General features: G+C 42.6%; 1 protein-coding gene across 1 annotated transcript in view; it reads left to right on the top strand.

Moving 5' to 3' along the window:
* The window catches only part of LOC126094512 (casein kinase I), a gene marked incomplete in the record, with an annotated part of 305,729 nt that overhangs the window by 260,037 nt on the left and 23,557 nt on the right, over nucleotides 1-22,135 (top strand). Inside the window, 1 exon segment of the mRNA XM_049908923.1 lies at nucleotides 11,620-11,700. Coding sequence (XP_049764880.1) covers nucleotides 11,620-11,700 — 81 coding nt within the window.

The raw sequence follows: 22,135 nt of genomic DNA, 5'->3' as shown, positions 1-22,135 counted from the left end.
TAATAGGCCTATAATATTGGTACTTCGTGAATTATATTCTCTCACGCTATAAAAATGACAATTTGTGCCAAAACAGTCTCGTTTATTAGGGGTGTGTTACAATTGCTGCAATATTAGACAGGCTTATTTCGTTTCATCTAGCAGACAGTGACAAAATAGACGTAATCAAATCGAGAGATCATACCAGTTGAGGGTACTATTTGTATTAACAGTTTTTTCAGTATTATGCAATGACATTTCGATTTTTCATGTAGCAAAACGTTTGACAAACTTTGATGAGGTAATAGGTCCTTTCCCAGAAATGAAAGCATGTCACACAAAGGTGTAGCAAGATTAGAGAGAAAAAAATGCTAGGACTTAAGGATTGAAGAAATGTGCACTGTCTTGCCTGTCTCTTGTCTTTGCTGCTTTTATGTATCCTATATTTAATTTTATGTCACACAAAACAGTATGTTATCAGCTAATAGGCAACAAAGAGTGCAAATTTCTGAAGAGCTCTTGTTCTCCCAGTTACAAATAATCTCATCCAGTATTAATTGAGAGTTTTTTTAAGAGGGTCAGGATGTCAAACCGGCCAAAATCTGAGCAGGAGAGGCATCACTGCACATTTTAATTTCTATTGTCCTGAATATAGTTTGATGGCACCCATTAAAAAATATTACACGTTTGAATTCCACCGAGTGAAACACAGTGATGTACGATAGAAGAATGCTGTGTGAAGAGGAGTGGCACTGCAATTTGGGACAAATAACATGTCTTACAGTTCCTTGAACACACGTTTTGTGTATCAGACTCTTCAGAAAGATGTGCATTGCAAATCTAACATATTTTTGAAAAGTTTTTTTTAAAAAAGTTTTGGCATCCTATCTCAAACACTCGAGGGGCTGCTACTATGTAGTAATAGCCCCGGTTCAGAAATATAGTTGATCCAGGGCTGATGTACAGAGCAGTCTGAGTTGTAGTGGGGAGGTGGGGAGTCTTCATGTGACCCATGTTTAAGTGTAGTGATTTTGGTGTTTCCTCTTCTTTTTTTGCTCTCACGTCAAATGAAAACATAACAGATTCCTGTGGCCGGGAGATATCAAGTGAATTAAAATACATTCACATAATTGCAGAAGGCTAAAATATGTTATTAGTTTCAGATTTTATTGTATTTCCACCTTGCAGAACAATGAAGTTATTTTTGTCGGTTCGCTAAAGAAATTTGGCTTTTATTAATCTTTTCCACTGAGCGAATCAATTTATTTGAAACGAAGTGTTTAATTCCACACTATTGGCTAGTCTCAACTGTTCATGCATTTCAGGTGCACGTTTTCATCTTCTGGTATGTACAGCATTATGCTATAATAAAGAACCAAACATGATATAATAGAGTACCGGTACTCCAAGAAAATTTACTTCTGAATCTGGACGTACGAATGTGCACTTTAAGCCGAATTATGCATTTTAGTATGGTTCATGAAATTCCAATGCTCTTGGAGTATCCTCTAATGTCTTCTTCCTTTTATGGCATAATGTAAGATCTTTTAATGTCTTACACGTACGGTCATATGGGGTTCCTGCGCCATCATAGCTGCGCAAGTGTGGTGACGTCTGTTACCTGTCTCTCTCTGGCAACTACTGAAATGAACCTGTTTCTAACAGGTCGCGGGACAATATTGCAAATGGTTGTTTGAAAAGTGTTACTTCCAAAGTAAATTTCCCTTAACACCAGATCAACTATGTGCGAGAATGGACGATGAATTTCTTAAATCATAGAGTGTTTGACTTTCTTTTAAAAATCAACTCTTTGAGGATGACCATTTTGAATAATTTCGAGCCCAGAAGATGAAATTTACCCTGTGTTGTTGTCAAAAAGTTGTGTGATGTATCTTTAAAGTGTAACACACGCAAAAAAGATAAACATTGTATGTGAAAGCTTAGCGTCTCTTGCAGCTTATTAATCTTAGAGACCAATATTGTATGTGAAAGCTTTTCTTTCCTTGTAGCAACACTATGTATATTAACTTAAACCATTAACTTTTCCTGTTCGTGTGTTCATGCTATTTACAAGTGATGTTGCTATTGGCTGACTACATGACGTGTCCTATGTTCTTAATATCTGCTGTCATTGGCTGGCGAGATCACGTGACATGAGCATGACTGGCTTACAAAAGTGCTGGGAAATTCTACGCCGGTGTGTAAAACCATACCCACTCAAAGGATTGATAAGTTCTACAGTTCCGAGAAAAAGTATACTGTCACTGAACATGGAAAAAGTGTATTTTCATCTGGGAGAAAGTGTATTTTTAACTGGGAAATCCAGGAATTTTCTTTTCTCATGCGCCTATATACCCTGTGAAAGTACAAAATCTGTTTCTATAATAAGAGTGGGCTCGATCAAAATAGGTTGTAACTTCATAGTTACCAGATGCTACCATAGTTCCTTGTCTCTGCGCAGTCTATAGGTCACTGGTTTCATAGACACATTCACATTGTGTTTGATTGCTGCTTTACACAAGGACACAAAAGGCACACACACGTCGAGTAATCGCTTTTGACCATAAACTTGATCATGCTGAATGGATTTTAGTGTGGTGTGGTGACTGTACAGAGTGTTGGGTGGCATAACAAGTTGCCAGCCAAGAAGAGCTCACTAGCGGAAATGGTCAGTGTTCCCTTGATTTTGACCACGTATATTCTTAGAGACTCTGTGTTTGAATTTAAAAGATTGATGATCAATATTATTGCTGAATACACTACATCAGAAATATATGCAAACAGATGAGACTGAGTTATAAGTGGTGCATGAAAAAATGACAGCTAGGGACCTTCGTCTCGACTGTCCTGCTTTTCTGTTCCTGCCACAACCTAGTAGAAGTTGTATTGTAATTGCACAGTGGAGCTAAATGTTGGTAGTTGTGTTGGCAATACTGATCATGGATTACTTTAGGATTTCCTGTCTCATGTTGTACTGGTTGTTATCTTACTGGTTTCTTAAATAAATGAAGAATCATTTATAGAACCTTACGTGGTATAGTGTGGTAGGACAGCACTCTCACCACGAATTACAATAGCCCACCAGGACTTAGAAGTGTACCCTGGTCCACTTGTCAGTCTGATACAGAAATTGCATCACTGTCTTTGCTGATATACAACCTTTCTCCCCCCCCCCCCCCCCCCCCCCTATCATAACTCTAGTAAATTGTTCATTCTTAGATCACCCGTTGATTCCCTCCTTTGTCTCACAGCATAAACACAAATATCAATTTGTTGCCCAGAAATTTACTATAAAATAATACCAAAGTTAAAACATCAAGATGTGTTTTTTTTTTCTTTTTCTTTTCCCCCCGTGAATGCTTTCCGGGTTTTTGAAACAAATTGTGAATTATCAGATAATATGGCTTTTGGTTTCCCTACACTCTTGAAGTAATCTCTTTCAATTTTTGTAATGATCTCTTTACGTGTAGCTTTTCGAACAGGATAAAGTTTAATTACTTTGGAAAATGCATTTACAATGATGAATATAATACAGTGACCACTTTTGCTTTTAAGTAAAGAACCATGAAAGCCTACAGCTACTAAATCTAATGGCTTATCCGGAATAATGTTCTGCATTTTTCCCTGGCATGTTCTGTTACTTACTTTACTTTTTGACATTTGTTGCATGTTGATATTTCATTCCTCACCTTTTTTACTATGTTATAAAAGTAGATGTTTTCTTGTAACTTTTGTATGCATTTCTGTATGCCACAGTGACCATAACTTTCATGGGTTTACTTCATTAACTTGTCAGAGTCCACATCTGTTCTTCTAAAGAGTGTTCCCTTAAAGACCTTATAGTATTTGTCAAGTTTATCATACCCTCTTTTGCCTAAACAGTCCTTAACCAATTTCCAATTAGGAAAAGTATCCTTATGCGCTTTTCATCTTGGGTTCCCTTCATGTATCTTATTTTAAATTCTTTTTCTTTCTCTTGATCAAAGATTTCCTCATCTCCTGCTACTGGTAACCTGGATAAAGCGTCAGCTACTATATTTTCTAACCCCTTAATATACACAATTTCACAATCAAATTGTTGCATAAACATTACCCACATGGTTAATCTGTTATGATATAGTCTGCACTCCTGTAAATAACTTAAAGCTTTGTGGTCTGAATACACTTTTATCTTGTGTCCTAACAGGTATGTTTTAAATTTTGTAAACACCCAGTGTACCGTGAGTAATTCTTTTTCTGTAACTGTGTAAGTTCTCTCATGTTTAAGTAACATTCTACTGGCAAATGTAATAGTACAATGAAGATTTTTTCCAGTCACAACTTTCTCCTGAAATAGTTCCGCTCCTAACCTGTAATCACTACTGTCAGTGCGAAGACAAAATGGTAAACTAAAATCAGGTCTGTGTAAAAGATTGTTCTTACAAAGTTCATTTGTAATTTTCTCTAATGATTTCTGACACTCTTTGGACCAATTCCACGTAGTATTTTTTCTAAGTAAGTTGCTTAAAGCTGTTACATTAAGGCATTAACCATTTATATATTTTCGATAGAATCCACAGATTCCGTAAAAAGATTTCAACTGTTTTCAGTTTCTAGGAAATGGAAAGTCTACAATAGATTTTATTTTTTTCAGGGTCTGCACTTATCCCTTCCTTAGTAATGACATGACATAAAAATTTGAGTTCTAACACACCAAATTCACATTTTCTACTTTTAACATCATTCCTCCTCTTCTGAGTTGATCACACACCTTTTTCAACTACTTCAAATAATCCTCCTAACTTTGATTTGACTCTAATATATTACATAAATGGTTAATTCTGACACAACTTCATGGCCAAGTGCATAATCTAGTGCTCTTATAAATTCTGTGACTGATGAGTTTAAATTGAAAGGTACTACACAATATTGGTAACATCTCCTGTTTTATAAGAAAGCAGTGTACTTTCTAGAATGAATTGCAAGAGGTACTTGATGAAAACCCAAAGTTAGGTCAAGGCTTGACATAATTGGTATTTTTTAAATTTATAAAACAACACATCGATGTTCTCTGGGTGGTCAGTTTCTCTGTATAAACATTTGTTTAACTGTCCGGAATCTAGTACTAATTCGACTTGTCCATTAGATTAATTTAAAATGACAAAGGAATTATTATAAGGGCTTACCATCTTTTGTAATTCTTTCTCCACTGCTACCCTTTTCGAGATTGGAATTCCGTATAATTTTTTAAAGAAAGGTTAATGTGGCTTCAACTGCAAAGTACTTTGGTATCCAATTACTTTACCTGGTATGTTGCTAAATACATCACTATATTCCCACAAAAATAATTTCAAGTCTTGCTTTTGGTTCTCATTTAGTTCTCTAGCTTTGGCTACTTTTTCATTTACCAAGTTTTCAAACACTATCTCATCTGTATCCAAATCTGTGACGTAACTTTCAATGTACTTACCTCTTTTGTAAATTCAGTACTGTTCAGTCTTATTCATAAACGACACATTTGACATAAGTCGTCTCGTAGCAATGCCTTCACCATTGGTAGAGTAATCATTAATTTCTCTCCTACCCAGTCAACTGCTGCACTTACTTTTGTTATCCAAAATATGCCTAGGATAAAATCCACTGTGAGAATAACAAGACACCCATGTGACCATGATACTCCTTCAATTTCAAAATTAATAAAAGCCTGACTCTTTACTGATTTACTGTGCCTCCCATTAGCACCTCTTATTTTAATTCCTACTATAGGTAACTCAACAAAATCCTTATTAGTTTTCAGTTTTCTACTTAATGATTCTGATATCCCAGATATTTGACTCCCTGTGTCCACTAAACACTTTTCTTTCCATGATCCTGTATGTACATCAATAAGCGGACTGGTTACATCAAAGTCAAATTTTTCATTAACATTCTCATGTAATAAGTCATCTTCAATTTCAATAAATCCATATCCCTTTCTGGTGTCCTTCCTTGTATAATTACTACCATAGTTATATGCTTTTATGCCCCTAATTAAATTTTCTTTGGCATGATTACTATTCCTGAATATTTCATTAATCCAACTACATTCATTTGTGCTATTGTGTGTCTCTCCTTTATATTTATCTCTTAACATTTGTGCAATGTGATACTTAATTATATGCCACCATTCTGGATACAAAGTTTCACATATATCTAGTGTTACCTTTCTGAAATTTTCATCATTCTTAGTGGTAATACTGTTAACCCATAAGTTAAACAAAAATTGCTCACTATCTGACATTTCATCATCTACTTCCCTAATGCTGTTAAGATTACCTGCTGTCAATTCCCTCTCATTGTTTTTCTTGCATGTACAGGGCTATTACAAATTATTGAAGCGATTTCATAAATTCACTGTAGCTCCATTCATTGACATATGGTCACGACACACTACAGATACGTAGAAAAACTCATAAAGTTTTGTTCAGCTGAAGCCGCACTTCAGGTTTCTGCCGTCAGAGCGCTCGAGAGCGCAGTGAGACAAAATGGCGACAGGAGCCGAGAAAGCGTATGTCGTGCTTGAAATGCACTCACATCAGTCAGTCATAACAGTGCAGCGACACTTCAGGACGAAGTTCAACAAAGATCCACCAACTGCTAACTCCATTCGGCGATGGTATGCGCAGTTTAAAGCTTCTGGATGCCGCTAAGGGGAAATCAACGGGTCGGCCTGCAGTGAGCGAAGAAACGGTTGAACGCGTGCGGGCAAGTTTCAAGCGTAGCCCGCGGAAAATTGGCTCATGCCACAACTGGAGACCGACAGCGCCGACTTCATCTTTCAACAGGATGGTGCTCCACCACACTTCCATCATGATGTTTGGCACTTCTTAAACTGGAGATTGGAAAACCGATGGATCGATCGTGGTGGAGATCATGATCAGGAATTCATGTCATGGCCTCCACGCTCTCCCGACTTAACCCCATGCGATTTCTTTCTGTGGGGTTATGTGAAAGATTCAGTGTTTAAACCTCCTCTACCAAGAAACGTGCCAGAACTGCGAGCTCGCATCAACGATGCTTTCGAACTCATTGATGGGGACATGCTGCGCCGAGTGTGGGAGGAACTTGATTATCGGCTTGATGTCTGCCGAATCACTAAAGGGGCGCACATCGAACATTTGTGAATGCCTAAAAAAACTTTTTGAGTTTTTGTATGTGTGTGCAAAGCATTGTGAAAATATCTCAAATAATAAAGTTATTGTAGAGCTGTGAAATCGCTTCAATCATTTGTAATAACCCTGTATTAAGATCAAATAGCTCATAGACTAAAATTCTGGCATCCTTATCATTTAAATTGTCAACTGTGTTCATGTGTACCTCACTAACTTCATTATTATCGTTTATATTAGTAATCCCTAAAGCTTCCAACTCCTCACTTATACCAATAAAACTTCTTTCTTCACCACTATTATTAATCTCCTTTTCTTCCCAATCAACATCACAAAAATTATCCTCTTGATCCTCTGCACCCTTACCTCCAGTGTACAGATACACATTTAAATCATCTTTATTAGTTGCAATTTTCATTCCTAGCCCACCAGACTCTTCTGTAAGTTCTCTAATTCCTAACACACTTTGATCATTTGAACAACTATTTTCCAGCAAGGTGTCCATGTCGGCCCACTCATAGAATAAATCTAAGTTTAATTCTTCTCCACAATTCTCTAAGCAATCAGTGTCTTTAAATAACTTACCTTTTGGTTCTGGTTTATTTGTATGACATACATTATTTTTAACAGATACGACATTAATGGGATAACACTTCTCTTTAAAACAGTTACTCATAATGTCATTGGTATTTTTCTGTTTAGTTTGGGTTGGCCCTTTCCATTTGTGTATAAGCAGCTCCTACCTTGCAGACCGCCGTGGAGCCCTGTTCAGTTTTTAACTCCTGTATAGTTTCCTGTTCAGTTCTCCCCGTACCATTATAACTATGGCACTCCTTTGGTTTATTTCTGAAGTGTTTGCTACCAAATTGATTATGATTATTTCCATATTTGACCTTTGTGATGGAAGTTGTTTCCTTGTGATCCCTTGAAGTTGTACTGGTGACTTTTCTGATGAGAATCGGTACTTCCAAAATTGTGTGGTTCCATTTTATCATGTTGTGTGTTTCCCCAATTTGTGTGTTCTGTCTTTTGAAAATGGTTTTGACTATGGTGTGGTGGTTTACCCGTTTTCTCAATAATTCTGTTTAGTTTGTCTTCATACTTCAAAAACTGATCTATAATGTCATCAGGTCCATAAGCTGACTCCCACTGTAATTCATATGGTAGCCTTCTTTTTACTGCATCAATTTGAGCGAGTTCACCGAAAGGTTTGCTTAGGTGAATGTGTTTCCTTAACTGATTTTTGCAAAAATGCGTCATGCTGCCAAACTCATCTTCATAAACAATGGCTAGCAGTTTTGTACTACATGTGACTGCAGTGTGTGTGGTTGCCAGGCTATATTATTGGCATTATGCAGTGTTTATGGCCAGTGTAAACATACCGTCACACGATTGTGTTCCTGTTGGTGCAACAGAACACTGAGAATATTTATTTCAGTATTTATTTAGTACTATTTTTACATTTTGGAGAATGAAGTTTTGTTGTGACAGCCCAGTTTGTAGTGTCCCTGAGCTCTGAGATAGGCTGAACAGTGATAATTTGTTGAGTTTTAGTGGAGCCATTGAATGTCCTTCCATAATAATCATCCTTCTTCTTGTGCAGCACAATAGAGATTCTTCTGCCTTTCACATGTGGCAACAGTGAAGTTTGTGTGATGTCACATATCCTGTGCTATTATTGGCTGATGGAAGAGCAAACTGAACAGGCACGATCTTGATATAGGTATATGCTAAGCCAAAGTGTCATTTTTTACGGTATTTTTTCTTTCATGTTACAAAGAGATACAGTTCAGTGTATTAATGATCTCGCCGTAACCCATAATTTTGGTTTGGTATGTTGTACAAAAGTTTTGAAGAGTGTGATGTTGCCCAATAAAACTGTTACCAGATTAGAATTTGTTGGAAGGAAGATATTTTTGTCTTAGATTACGTTTAGGGCAAAGTTTTTCATGCAGGAAATGGTCATTTTAAGTTAATGGACAACCCTCAATTTGAAGAAAAAGTCAATATCCAGTTTCATCATTTACTAATATTAGTAAATCACCCCATTAGATTCATGAGGTTTCGATACAGGAATGGGCAAAATAACAAATTTTACAACATTTTTATTATTTTGAATTGCCTTTTTTGCATTATCATTTACACCAAATTTCCGTGTTCCCAATTAAGTGTTGCTTGCCTGTGGACTGCTTAATCACTTCATGGGACTCAAACTATGCATTGTACTGCTATCTCCCTTCTCATTGTTCTGTCTTCACTGCTGTCACCCATTCCTTTCTTCATTCCTAACCTCCACCAATACCATAGATTTCTTCAGTTGACTTTAAAATGCAATGTATTATGTTGTACCGTGTGTTGTTCAATGTATTATGTTGTACCGTGTGTTGTTTGTATTGGTCTTCCCTCAAAGGATTTATGGTGCCCCCATAATCCAGACTTAATGAGCTTACTGCAAATGTTTCTTAGCAGCTTGTAAATATAAGACAGTTGCTGTAAAAACATTTTACTTTTATCCATTTTAGCAGGAAATTATTTAATCAGTGTAGTGTGTTTCAAAGAACTGCAACGAAACATGTTAGTCCATTTCATAAAAAATTTATTTTTGAACAACAAAATTAATAACATTTATATGTTATGAGATGTTCATCAAAAAATTGTATGCGGATGATAATTGTTTTCATATTTGTTGATAGTATATGGCCCTTTATTGTAGAATCCAGACCACCTGCCTGCATCTCATCCCATGTTCCAAGAACCTTTGCATGCCATTAAGTTCTACATGCTATGGTGTGTAACATGGTGCATTGTGCTATATTTTGTGTTAAAGTAAGCCTGTGGTTTTGAGGTATGCTGTTTTTATGATCAAAGAAGTGAATACAGGTTGTGTATTTCCTCCGTAAATGTAATAGTGAAGATTAAACAATGGAAAATCCAAGATGGAATGTAACAATATTATGAGAAGGAAAGTTGCTACCCACTATATAGCAGTGGTGTTGCGTCGCAAATAATCACAACAAAAGGACTCGCAATATTTTAGCTTTTGGCCATTTAGGCCTTCATCAGCGCGCACACGCCCCCCCCCTCCCCCCCCCCCCCCCAAACACACACACACACAACTGCAGTCTCAGGCAACTGTAACTAGTGGTTTCAGTTGCCTGAGACTGTCGTGTGTGTGTGTGTGTGTGTGTGTGTGTGTGTGTGTGTGTGTGTGTGTGTGTGCGCGTGTGTGCGCGCGCGCGTGCACGCGCATTGTTGACGAAGGCCTTAATGGCCGAAAGCTATAATTGTGAGTCTTTTTGTTGTGCCAACTGCGCCTCAGCATCTCCTCTATATGGTGAGTAGCAACTTTCCTTCTCATAATATTGTTAATATTGGAAGTGTTTAAGTACCAAATAGGCAGTGGTATATGATCATCCAAAATGCTACAGACTAAAGGACACACAGTGGAGTTCGCATTCTGTGATTTTGGTCTCTTTTAGTTATTACATGTGGGTTTGTGAAACATTTAAATCATAAAAGCAGCAGAATTATATTCAAAAATTTTAGAGCACATCATTTTGGTAATATTTATTGAAAATGCAGATGTAATTGCATGCAATGTGATTGTTTTTCTGTAATGCTTTTGCTTGATAGTTCAGATATCTTTTATATGGCTTAAACTTGACAATTAACATATGAGGTGTGTGCTCATGCCTATTTTCCATTATCATCAGCCTTTATTTTTGTGCACAACACTCTCAGTAGAATACCAGTATATTAAGTATGTCTAGTACTGATTTAATTATTCTGTATAAATCAAACCCTAAAATATTAAACATGAAGTATAAACTGCTAACAAAGAATCTGTCATTAGCTGTTTACAATTGATACTACCTTACTGACACTTTTGCAGTTGGATTTGGGGATTCATGGAAAGAGTGTTTGACATTGATGGAAACTGATTTGCTTTTTAAGAAACTAAAGGATTCGAGTCGTACTGTTGGATAAATGTGATTGTTATTTTGTACAAAGGAGTGTTATAGATTCTGTTGAGAGCAATAGAGATTACATTGATGTTCCACATAATTTTATATGTTCATTTTACTGGTATATAACGGCATAAATAACGTAAAAACCATGCAGTGATGGAAAAGTATAAAACCATTATTTTGAGTAATACTTTGTTTTTTTAATTTCATAAACATGCTTTCAGAACAGGCATTTGTGTTTTGCTGTAAGTGTAATCACAAATATCTTGAGGCATGTAAAGTACCATATATTTTTTTCTGTGGACATAACTGCTGTGCAAAAAAGAAAATTGCCTGAATGCTGAGGGATAACTAGTTTTCTGAAACAGATATTAGGAATTCTGTCTTACAAAATTTGTTTACTGTAATTGGAAGTTATTCCAGCCTTACATAATTACCAAGAGCGAACTTGTGAGAAGTTTAATTAGTAGTACACAATGTCAATGCAACAAATAATTACACCTTTGTACTAGGTGGAAGAGATTTATGTTATGATTGTTTTCTAGTCTACACCTGTTGGGTCCCTACAGACAGGCCATGAAATAGTGGTATCGCCCAACAGAGATCGCCATGCAACAGCCAACAAGGTAATTGAAACTACTGTGATTTAAATGAAATGCAAATTTGACATATGTTACTAGTTTTAAAATGTGTACATGCAGTTAAGTTGCTGATACTGTTGCAATTTTTATACATCATTCTCATGTTGATTTCGAAATAACACACATTTTCATATGAAAATATGTTCAAACTCTATTAAAATTACACCACTAATATAAATTCTCTTACACATGTGCACGTACACACAGATATTTTAGCTACCCCTCTGCCCCTCCCCCTCTCCCCCCTCACTCCCCCTCTCACCCCTCCTCTCGCCCCCCTCTCCCGCCCTCTCGCCCCCCTCTCCCGCCCTCTCACCCCCCTCTCCCGCCCTCTCGCCCCCCTCTCCCGCCCTCTCGCCCCCCTCTCCCGCCCTCTCGCCCCCCTCTCCCGCCCTCTCGCCCCCCTCTCCCGCCCTCTCGCCCCCCTCTCCCGCCCTCTCGCCCCCCTCTCCCGCCCTCTCGCCCCCTCTCCCGCCCTCTCGCCCCCCTCTCCCGCCCTCTCGCCCCCCTCTCCCGCCCTCTCGCCCCCCTCTCTCGCCCCCCTCTCTCGCCCCCCTCTCTCGCCCCCCTCTCTCGCCCCCCTCTCTCGCCCCCCTCTCTCGCCCCCCTCTCTCGCCCCCCTCTCTCGCCCCCCTCTCTCGCCCCCCTCTCTCGCCCCCCTCTCTCGCCCCCCTCTCTCGCCCCCCTCTCTCGCCCCCCTCTCTCGCCCCCCTCTCTCGCCCCCCTCTCTCGCCCCCCTCTCTCGCCCCCCTCTCTCGCCCCCCCTCTCTCGCCCCCCTCTCTCGCCCCCCTCTCCCGCCCCCGCTCCCGCCCCCCTCTCTCGCCCCCGCTCCCACCCCCGCTCCTGCCCTCTCGCCCCCCTCTCCCGCCCCCGCTCCCGCCCCCCTCTCTCGCCCCCGCTCCCACCCCCGCTCCTGCCCTCTCGCCCCCCTCTCTCGCCCCCCTCTCTCGCCCCCCTCTCTCGCCCCCCTCTCTCGCCCCCCTCTCTCGCCCCCCTCTCTCGCCCCCCTCTCTCGCCCCCCTCTCTCGCCCCCCCTCTCTCGCCCCCCTCTCTCGCCCCCCTCTCTCGCCCCCCTCTCTCGCCCCCCTCTCCCGCCCCCTCTCGCCCCTCGCCCCCCTCTCCTGCCCCCTCTCGCCCCTCGCCCCCCTCTCCTGCCCCCTCTCGCCCCTCGCCCCCCTCTCCTGCCCCCTCTCGCCCCTCGCCCCCCTCTCCTGCCCCCTCTCGCCCCTCGCCCCCCTCTCCTGCCCCCTCTCGCCCCTCGCCCCCCTCTCCTGCCCCCTCTCGCCCCTCGCCCCCCTCTCCTGCCCCATCTCGCCCCTCGCCCCCCTCTCCTGCCCCATCTCGCCCCTCGCCCCCCTCTCTCGCCCCTCGCCCCCCTCTCCCGCCCTCTCGCCCCGTCCTTTCCCCCCTCCCTCTCCCTCTCTATCCCCCCTCCCTCTCCCTCTCTCCCCCCACTCCCTCTCTCCCCCCACTCCCTCTCTCCCCCCCACTCCCTCTCTCCCCCCACTCCCTCTCTCCCCCCACTCCCTCTCTCCCCCCACTCCCTCTCTCCCCCCACTCCCTCTCTCCCCCACTCCCTCTCTCCCCCCACTCCCTCTCTCCCCCCACTCCCTCTCTCCCCCCACTCCCCCACTCCCTCTCTCCCCCCACTCCCCCACTCCCTCTCTCCCCCCACTCCCTCTCTCCCCCCACTCCCTCTCTCCCCCCACTCCCTCTCTCCCCCCACTCCCTCTCTCCCCCCACTCCCTCTCTCCCCCCACTCCCTCTCTCCCCCCACTCCCTCTCTCCCCCCACTCCCTCTCTCCCCCCACTCCCTCTCTCCCCCCACTCCCTCTCTCCCCCCACTCCCTCTCTCCCCCCACTCCCTCTCTATCCCCCCACCCCCTCTCTCCCCCTTCCTTTTATTCAGTGTGTATGGAGTAGAGCAATTGAGTTGATTCATTGTATCCATTATCCATACTAGAATTACTAAATTTCATGTTCTACTGTCCCATTGTTTGACTACCAGATTGATGACTAAATGTGAGGTACTGATGTAAGCACCCCTAGTATTAAAAAAACAATTAACTACTCAAAACATACAAGGCAATAGGTCATGATGGAATTCTGTTTATGTTTTATAATGAATTTGTTACAGAATTAGATCCTTTCCTAACACACATTTATTGAGTATCACAAATCCAGGTCAATTTTGTTTGTACAAGGTGTGCAACATTGCTTCCGCCCTTTGGCAATAGATGGAGACAAGAGTAAGTATCGGTCGAAAGAAAGAGATCGCAGACATCAGGCAGTTAGCTTGGACCTCGGCCAACATAACCTCATTCAAACATTAGTGGATTTGTGTCTGCATCATAAAGTTGTTCTTGATTGAAAATGTCAGTTTGTGAGCCTTATTCTCATCATTTGCGGGAGATGTTACTGTTTTGTTTCAATATGAAGAAAACAGCAGCTAAGTCTCATTGAATGCTCTCACGTACGTATGGTAAGGACACTATTAGTGAAAGAATGTGTTGGGAGTGGTTTCAGCACTTCAGGAACATTGATTTTAATGTCGTAGACCGGCATAGTGGTGGAAGAGAGAGTATTTTCGAAGATGCAGAAACTTGAGAAGAATTGGCACAAATAGTGGGAGTGACACAGCAAGCCATTTCAAAACGTCTCAAGGCCATGGGCATGATTCAGAAAGAAGGATCTTCTGTCCCACGTGAGCTGAAATTAAGAGACATTGAACGGCATTTGTGTGTTTGTGAACAGTTGCTTCAGGGGCAAAAATGGATTGGATTTCTGCATCGCATTGTAACCGGGGATGAAAAATGGGTTCATTACGATAACCCTAAACGCAAAAAATCATGGGAATATCCCTTCCATGCTTCCACATCGACAGCCAAACCGAATATTCGTGGCTCCAAGATCATACTCTGCATTTGGTGGGACCGGCATGTCGTCGTGTACTAGGAGGTGTTAAAACCAAGTGAAACAATCACAGGTGCTCATTGTCGAACCCAATTAATGTGTTTGAGTAGAGCATTAAAAGACGAACGGCCGCAATACGGCGAGAGGCACGATAAAGTGATTTTGCAGCATAACGCTCAACCCCACAGTGCTAAAGAGGTCAAAATGTACTTGGAAATGTTAAAATGGGAAGTCCTACCCCACCCGCCATATTCTCCAGCCATGGCTCCCTCTGACTATCACCTCTTTAGATCAGTGGCACATGGCCTGGCTGATCAACACTTCCGATCTCATGAAGAAGTCACAAATTGGATCGATTCGTGGAATGCTTCAAAAGATGAAAGATTTTTTTGACGTGGGATTCATACATTGCCTGAAAGATGGGAGAAAGTAGTGGCCAGTGATGGAAAATACTTTGAATGATACATGTGTAATCAATTTGTTTCATTAAAGCCTCAAATGTTGGGGGAAAAATGGCAGAAGCAAAGTTGTACACCCTGTAAAATGGGTATGAGTGGATGCACAGAATTAGAGATAAATATCACTGATATCAGTCTCCTACAGAAGTCGTCCCTAGAAGAAACGAAGCTTCTCTCAAAATATTTTAACAGATTCAGATAAAGCCATTTGTATGAAACATGGCATGCTTTAATATTGCATGATATTGTCACTCCAAAACCGTAATCAAGTCTAAATCTGGAGGTAGGGTTGTCAGTGAAGTACAGCAGTTAACACTGAAAGCACATTTATTATGAACACAAACGTACAGCGAGAACAGATTTGAACACCTGGATGGAGAATGCTGCTATTTATACATACATAGAATATTCCTGAATTGTGTCATTTTTATGAACATCAAATATTCCAGAATATACAAACATTCCCAACGTAAGATATTTCAAGAATTTCCCTAAAACAACAAACGTCAAATACCAAATAATTGCTGGTGGTCAGGTTTGAACTGCCGATGCACAGCATGTCAGCCAGCTATGCTTACCACTTCACCACACTGCAAGCACCACAGCTTGTAGCATTGCTCCCTGTCCTAGAGAAACAGGGACCCGTTCTTACCAATGTCAATACAGCACTCTGGATCTAGATCTTATCGATGGTCCTCTGGACCACAGCACTGGTTGATCCTCGTGTTCTGGCTGTGTTGTCACATCCCTTTCACTATGATAAGCATCAAAGTGAGTCTTCAGTTTTCTTGAACCTCCTATCGATCTGTGCCTCAGGACTGTAGTATGACTACATATGGAGGACATGGTCGATGTCTCTTCGGTTTAGTTTTCTTGACGAAGGGTCATAATCCTCAACTTCCTATGCGAGTCTGACAAGAGACAAAGGATACGATACAGCTCAGCGTACCACTTTTGTAAATTTTCTGACAGTCCCACTTCTCACGCAGGCTTCAAAACCGATACAAAGTCTTCTGGTCTGTATCTCACTGACCATTGTTTGGTGTTATAGTTCTCTTGGTCTTTCTCCTGGGCATCCAAGTTCCGTATGACAGCTGCCTTGTTTCTTTGGTCCTGGTGCCTTATTTCTGGGGTCCTGGTGATAATGTGTTCCATGTAGTCACGTCAAGTATCATTTGATTGAAACAGGAACAGTGTATCAATTGTTGTTTCAGCCTCATGACTGTTGAGCAGAAAGATGGGTGTGAAGCCTGTGGTGTTTTACTTTGCTCTGATATTAAAGCATTCTGTGAGGCCATTTGTCTGTTAGTTGTAGGTAGCTGTCATCCTGTGGGTTCTGTTACAGTGTGAAATTACCTGTGATATTAGCCTCAACTGTAAAAGTTTTCCACAATCAGAGATTATCAAATGTGGTGCTCTGTGCTTCAAAATTACGTCTTCTACAAAGAACTTTTCAATTTTGGGGCACAGCTTTGGTAACAGCATAGTGGGTGAGGTAGTCTGTGCAAGTTGTTATCCGCAGATTTGAACCTCCATAAGAGATTTATCACATTTGTGCTGCTGCATGCTGGGCACCAAATGCCCTGGTGTTAGCTGTTGCAAAAACTGCTTCTGCATTGGCATTTGTAACAGTGGCTTACTAGTGCCTCACAGATAGGTAGAGATGTGGGCAGTGATACTTGTCTCTTATGTATCCCAAGTAACTAGATGTTGGAAAATCACAGAAATACTTTAGAATAGCTGGTCGTAGATGAGCTGTCGTGACAAGTAACCATTTCTGCCCTATTGCATCACAGTTTGTCATATACAATATTTCATTTATTAATTGCAATTATCCTATAGTCAGTTCCTCCTCTTTCAAGGCTTCAGTGGTTCTCAGCAGCTGCAATTTTGTCTCTGTTCTGCAACAATGTCACATAATTCAGCAACGACTGAGATTATGTCCATGCAACTGTGTTCTGCCAAAGGATTCCGTGAAAGGCAGTTAGCGTCCTTATGCTTGTGTCCACTTAAGAGTGGTAAATGGTGGTCTGTCACATTGACTGGTTTGTCAAATACATCTGGAACTTGGTGATGGCTGAAACAACTGCGAGGCACTCTTTCTGAGTTGTTGAGTAGTTTGTTTTGACCTTAGACAGTGCTCTGGAAGTGCAAGCTATTACTTTTTCAGCACCTTCCTGAATTTACACTAGAACTCCATCAATCCCCTAACAACTGGCATCGGTGTGAAGCTCTGTCTCATCAGGAGAATTGGGAGACTCCCTGTAGTAACTCTTGTATGGGACAAGGCTTGGTACAGAAGCCCTTTATGAAACACAGAAAGTATAAGCACATTCCGAGAAAAATTCTCACATCACGAATATACCGAGGAGTCAGAAAATGTATGATTTCCTCTTTATTTTATCTGGATCAAGGCAGATTCCCATCACCATTGAACTAATATTCCAAAGATTTTTATTTCTTGGGTGATGGTGAAGCTCTTTTTTGGATTCAGTCAGAAGCATTCAGTCTAAACACACTTCAGCATGGTTATCAGGTGGCTTAGATGTTCTTCAGAGTCCTTTAATGGAAAAAAATGGTGGTGTCATCCAGGTAGCAAAGTCACATCATCTGTTTAAGATGCGAGCTTGTCCATCATACGTTCAAAGGTGGCTGGAGTGTTTACACAATCCAAATGGTATAACTTAAAACTCATAGGCTGTTAGGAGAAAATGAAGGCAAGCTTTTTCTGGTCAGCCTTGTCAACCTTGATTTGCCACTAGCCTGGCTGTATGTTCATAATTGAGAAATATGTCCTTCCTCTCAAGAAGTCTAGGGTGTCATCACTGCGTGGCAGTGGATAGGCATCTTTCTTTGCAGTTTTGGTCAATCACAACGAACACATGAAAGGACCAAGAACACTCTGAAGGTTCATTGATGACATTTTGCGGCATCCTTCTCCACCTCCTCCAGGATTGTACGTTGTTCAGTTGGCGACGCACTATGTGAGTGCTGGCTAATTGATGGATGATCTGCTGTGTTGCTATGGTGTTTTATGATGGGCTGCTTGGTCTGCCTTTTCTCTAGTCCAGATTTGAAAAATCTGAACATTGAAACAGAATTGTTGTCTCTTGGCCAGGCCATATCCTATCGGCAGTTCAGTAGTAGCTTCCTCCTATGTGTTGTTTTTAATGGTAACAGAGCACAACTCTTCAACAATAACACCAAGCAGGCCTCTCCTGTACTAGTTTGGGACTTTTTACGTAAATACCTGTAGGGATGAATTGTGGCTGCTTGTGACAGTTAGTAATCCCTAGTTTCCTTTACCATCTACAATTCTTATAATCGTCGCTGACATTTATGTTCCTTTTGTGAGACTGGGTAACTTTTTCAGTTCACAAAAGTATCACTGTTCAGTTGAGCATGAAAATTGACAACTGGAACTCACGTTGTTGATGGTGGGATAACAATATCTTTAAAAGCAGACAGCTTCCTAGAGTAATATCTGTTTTGTGTGCTTGCTAGAATACAAGGGTGTTTCGTATGTTGCGCCTTCATGTTTGGCATGCTTGATTCTTGATTATTTCAAGGATTGTATAAAAAATTTCAACAATGTGCAACATACAGTTCAGTTTTGGCAGCCGTATGATCTAGGGTGGTGTTTTATATGGTTATAATAGAAGGAAACATTCCATGAAGGAAAAATATACCTAAAAACAAAGATGATGTGACTTACCAAATGAAAGTGCTGGCAGGTCGACAGACACACAAACAAACACAAACATACACACAAAATTCAAGCTTTCGCAACAAACTGTTGCCTCATCAGGAAAGAGGGAAGGAGAGGGAAAGACGAAAGGATGTGGGTTTTAAGGGAGAGGGTAAGGAGTCATTCCAGTCCCGGGAGCGGAAAGACTTACCTTATGGGGAAAAAAGGACGGGTATACACTCGCGCACACACACACACATATCCATCCACACATATACAGACACAAGCAGACATATTTAAAGACAAAGAGTTTTGGCAGAGATGTCAGTCGAGGCAGAAGTGCAGAGGCAAAGATGTTATTGAATGACAGGTGAGGTATGAGTGGCGGCAACTTGAAATTAGCGGAGATTGAGGCCTGGTGGATAACGGGAAGCATGTTTGTGTTCGTTTGTGTGTCTGTCGACCTGCCAGCACTTTCATTTGGTAAGTCACATCATCTTTGTTTTTATATATATATATATATATATATATATATATATATATATATATATATATATATATATATATATATATATATACATACACACACACTCCTGGAAATTGAAATAAGAACACCGTGAATTCATTGTCCCAGGAAGGGGAAACTTTATTGACACATTCCTGGGGTCAGATACATCACATGATCACACTGACAGAACCACAGGCACATAGACACAGGCAACAGAGCATGCACAATGTCGGCACTAGTACAGTGTATATCCACCTTTCGCAGCAATGCAGGCTGCTATTCTCCCATGGAGACGATCGTAGAGATGCTGGATGTAGTCCTGTGGAACGGCTTGCCATGCCATTTCCACCTGGCGCCTCAGTTGGACCAGCGTTCGTGCTGGACGTGCAGACCGCGTGAGACGACGCTTCATCCAGTCCCAAACATGCTCAATGGGGGACAGATCCGGAGATCTTGCTGGCCAGGGTAGTTGACTTACACCTTCTAGAGCACGTTAGGTGGCACGGGATAAATGCGGACGTGCATTGTCCTGTTGGAACAGCAAGTTCCCTTGCCGGTCTAGGAATGGTAGAACGATGGGTTCGATGACGGTTTGGATGTACCGTGCACTATTCAGTGTCCCCTCGACAATCACCAGTGGTGTACGGCCAGTGTAGGAGATCGCTCCCCACACCATGATGCCGGGTGTTGGCCCTGTGTGCCTTGGTCGTATGCAGTCCTGATTGTGGCGCTCACCTGCACGGCGCCAAACACGCATACGACCATCATTGGCACCAAGGCAGAAGCGACTCTCATCACTGAAGACGACACGTCTCCATTCGTCCCTCCATTCACGCCTGTAGCGACACCACTGGAGGCGGGCTGCATGATGTTGGGGCGTGAGCGGAAGACGGCCTAACGGTGTGCGGGACTGTAGCCCAGCTTCATGGAGACGGTTGCGAATGGTCCTCGCCGATACCCCAGGAGCAACAGTGTCCCTAATTTGCTGGGAAGTGGCGGTGCGGTCCCCTACGGCACTGCGTAGGATCCTACGGTCTTGGCGTGCATCCGTGCGTCGCTGCGGTCCGGTCCCAGGTCGACGGGCACGTGCACCTTCCGCCGACCACTGGCGACAACATCGATGTACTGTGGAGACCTCACGCCCCACGTGTTGAGTAATTCGGCAGTACGTCCACCCGGCCTCCCGCATGCCCACTATACGCCCTCGCTCAAAGTCCGTCAACTGCACATACGGTTCACGTCCACGCTGTCGCGGCATGCTACCAGTGTTAAAGACTGCGATGGAGCTCCATATGCCACGACAAACTGGCTGACACTGACGGCGACGGTGCACAAATGCTGCGCAGCTAGCGCCATTCGACGGCCAACACCGCGGTTCCTGGTGTGTCCGCTGTGCCGTGCGTGTGATCATTGCTTGTACAGCCCTCTTGCAGTGTCCGGAGCAAGTATGGTGGGTCTGACACACCGGTGTCAATGTGTTCTTTTTTCCATTTCCAGGAGTGTATATATATACACCTAAAAACAAAGATGATGTGACTTACCAAATGAAAGTGCTGGCAGGTCGACAGACACACAAACAAACACAAACATACACACAAAATTCAAGCTTTCGCAACAAACTGTTGCCTCATCAGGAAAGAGGGAAGGAGAGGGAAAGACGAAAGGATGTGGGTTTTTGGAGAGGGTAAGGAGTCATTCCAGTCCCGGGAGCGGAAAGACTTACCTTAGGGGGAAAAAAGGACGGGTATACACTCGCGCACACACACATATCCATCCACACATATACAGACACAAGCAGACATATTTAAAGACAAAGAGTTTTGGCAGAAATGTGAGTCGAGGCAGAAGTGCAGAGGCAAAGATGTTGTTGAATGACAGGTGAGGTATGAGTGGCGGCAACTTGAAATTAGCGGAGATTGAGGCCTGGTGGATAACGGGAAGAGAGGATATATTGAAGAGCAAGTTCCCATCTCCGGAGTTCGGATAGGTTGGTGTTAGTAGGAAATATCCAGATAACCCGGACGGTGTAACACTGCGCCAAGATGTGCTGGTCGTGCACCAAGGCATGTTTAGCCACAGGGTGATCCTCATTACCAACAAACACTGTCTGCCTGTGTCCAATCATGCGAATGGACAGTTTGTTGCTGGTCATTCCCACATAGAATGCATCACAGTGTAGACAGGTCAGTTGGTAGATCACGTGGGTGCTTTCACACGTGGCTCTGCCTTTGATTGTGTACACCTTCCGGGTTACAGGACTGGAGTAGGTGGTGGTGGGAGGGTGCATGGGACAGGTTTTACACCGGGGGCGGTTACAAGGGTAGGACCCAGAGGGTAGGGAAGGTGGTTTGGGGATTTCATAGGGATGAACTAAGAGTTTACGAAGGTTAGGTGGACGGCGGAAAGACACTCTTGGTGGAGTGGGGAGGATTTCATGAAGGATGGATCTCATTTCAGGGCAGGATTTGAGGAAGTCGTATCCCTGCTGGAGAGCCACATTCAGAATCTGATCCAGTCCCGGAAAGTATCCTGTCACAAGTGGGGCACTTTTGGGGTTCTTCTGTGGAAGGTTCTGGGTTTGAGGAGATGAGGAAGTGGCTCTGGTTATTTGCTTCTGTACCAGGTCGGGAGGGTAGTTACGGGATGCAAAAGCTGTTTTCAGGTTGTTGGTGTAATGGTTCAAGGATTCCGGACTGGAGCAGATTCGTTTGCCACGAAGACCTAGGCTGTAGGGAAGGGACCGTTTGATGTGGAATGGGTGGCAATTGTCGTAATGGAGGTACTGTTGCTTGTTGGTGGGTTTGATGTGGACGGACGTGTGAAGCTGGCCATTGGACAGGTGAAGGTCAACA

The sequence above is a fragment of the Schistocerca cancellata genome, chromosome 8 (assembly GCF_023864275.1).
Source record: "Schistocerca cancellata isolate TAMUIC-IGC-003103 chromosome 8, iqSchCanc2.1, whole genome shotgun sequence".
Taxonomy (NCBI): domain Eukaryota; kingdom Metazoa; phylum Arthropoda; class Insecta; order Orthoptera; family Acrididae; genus Schistocerca; species Schistocerca cancellata.
This window is presented reverse-complemented; position numbering and strand designations above follow the sequence as displayed.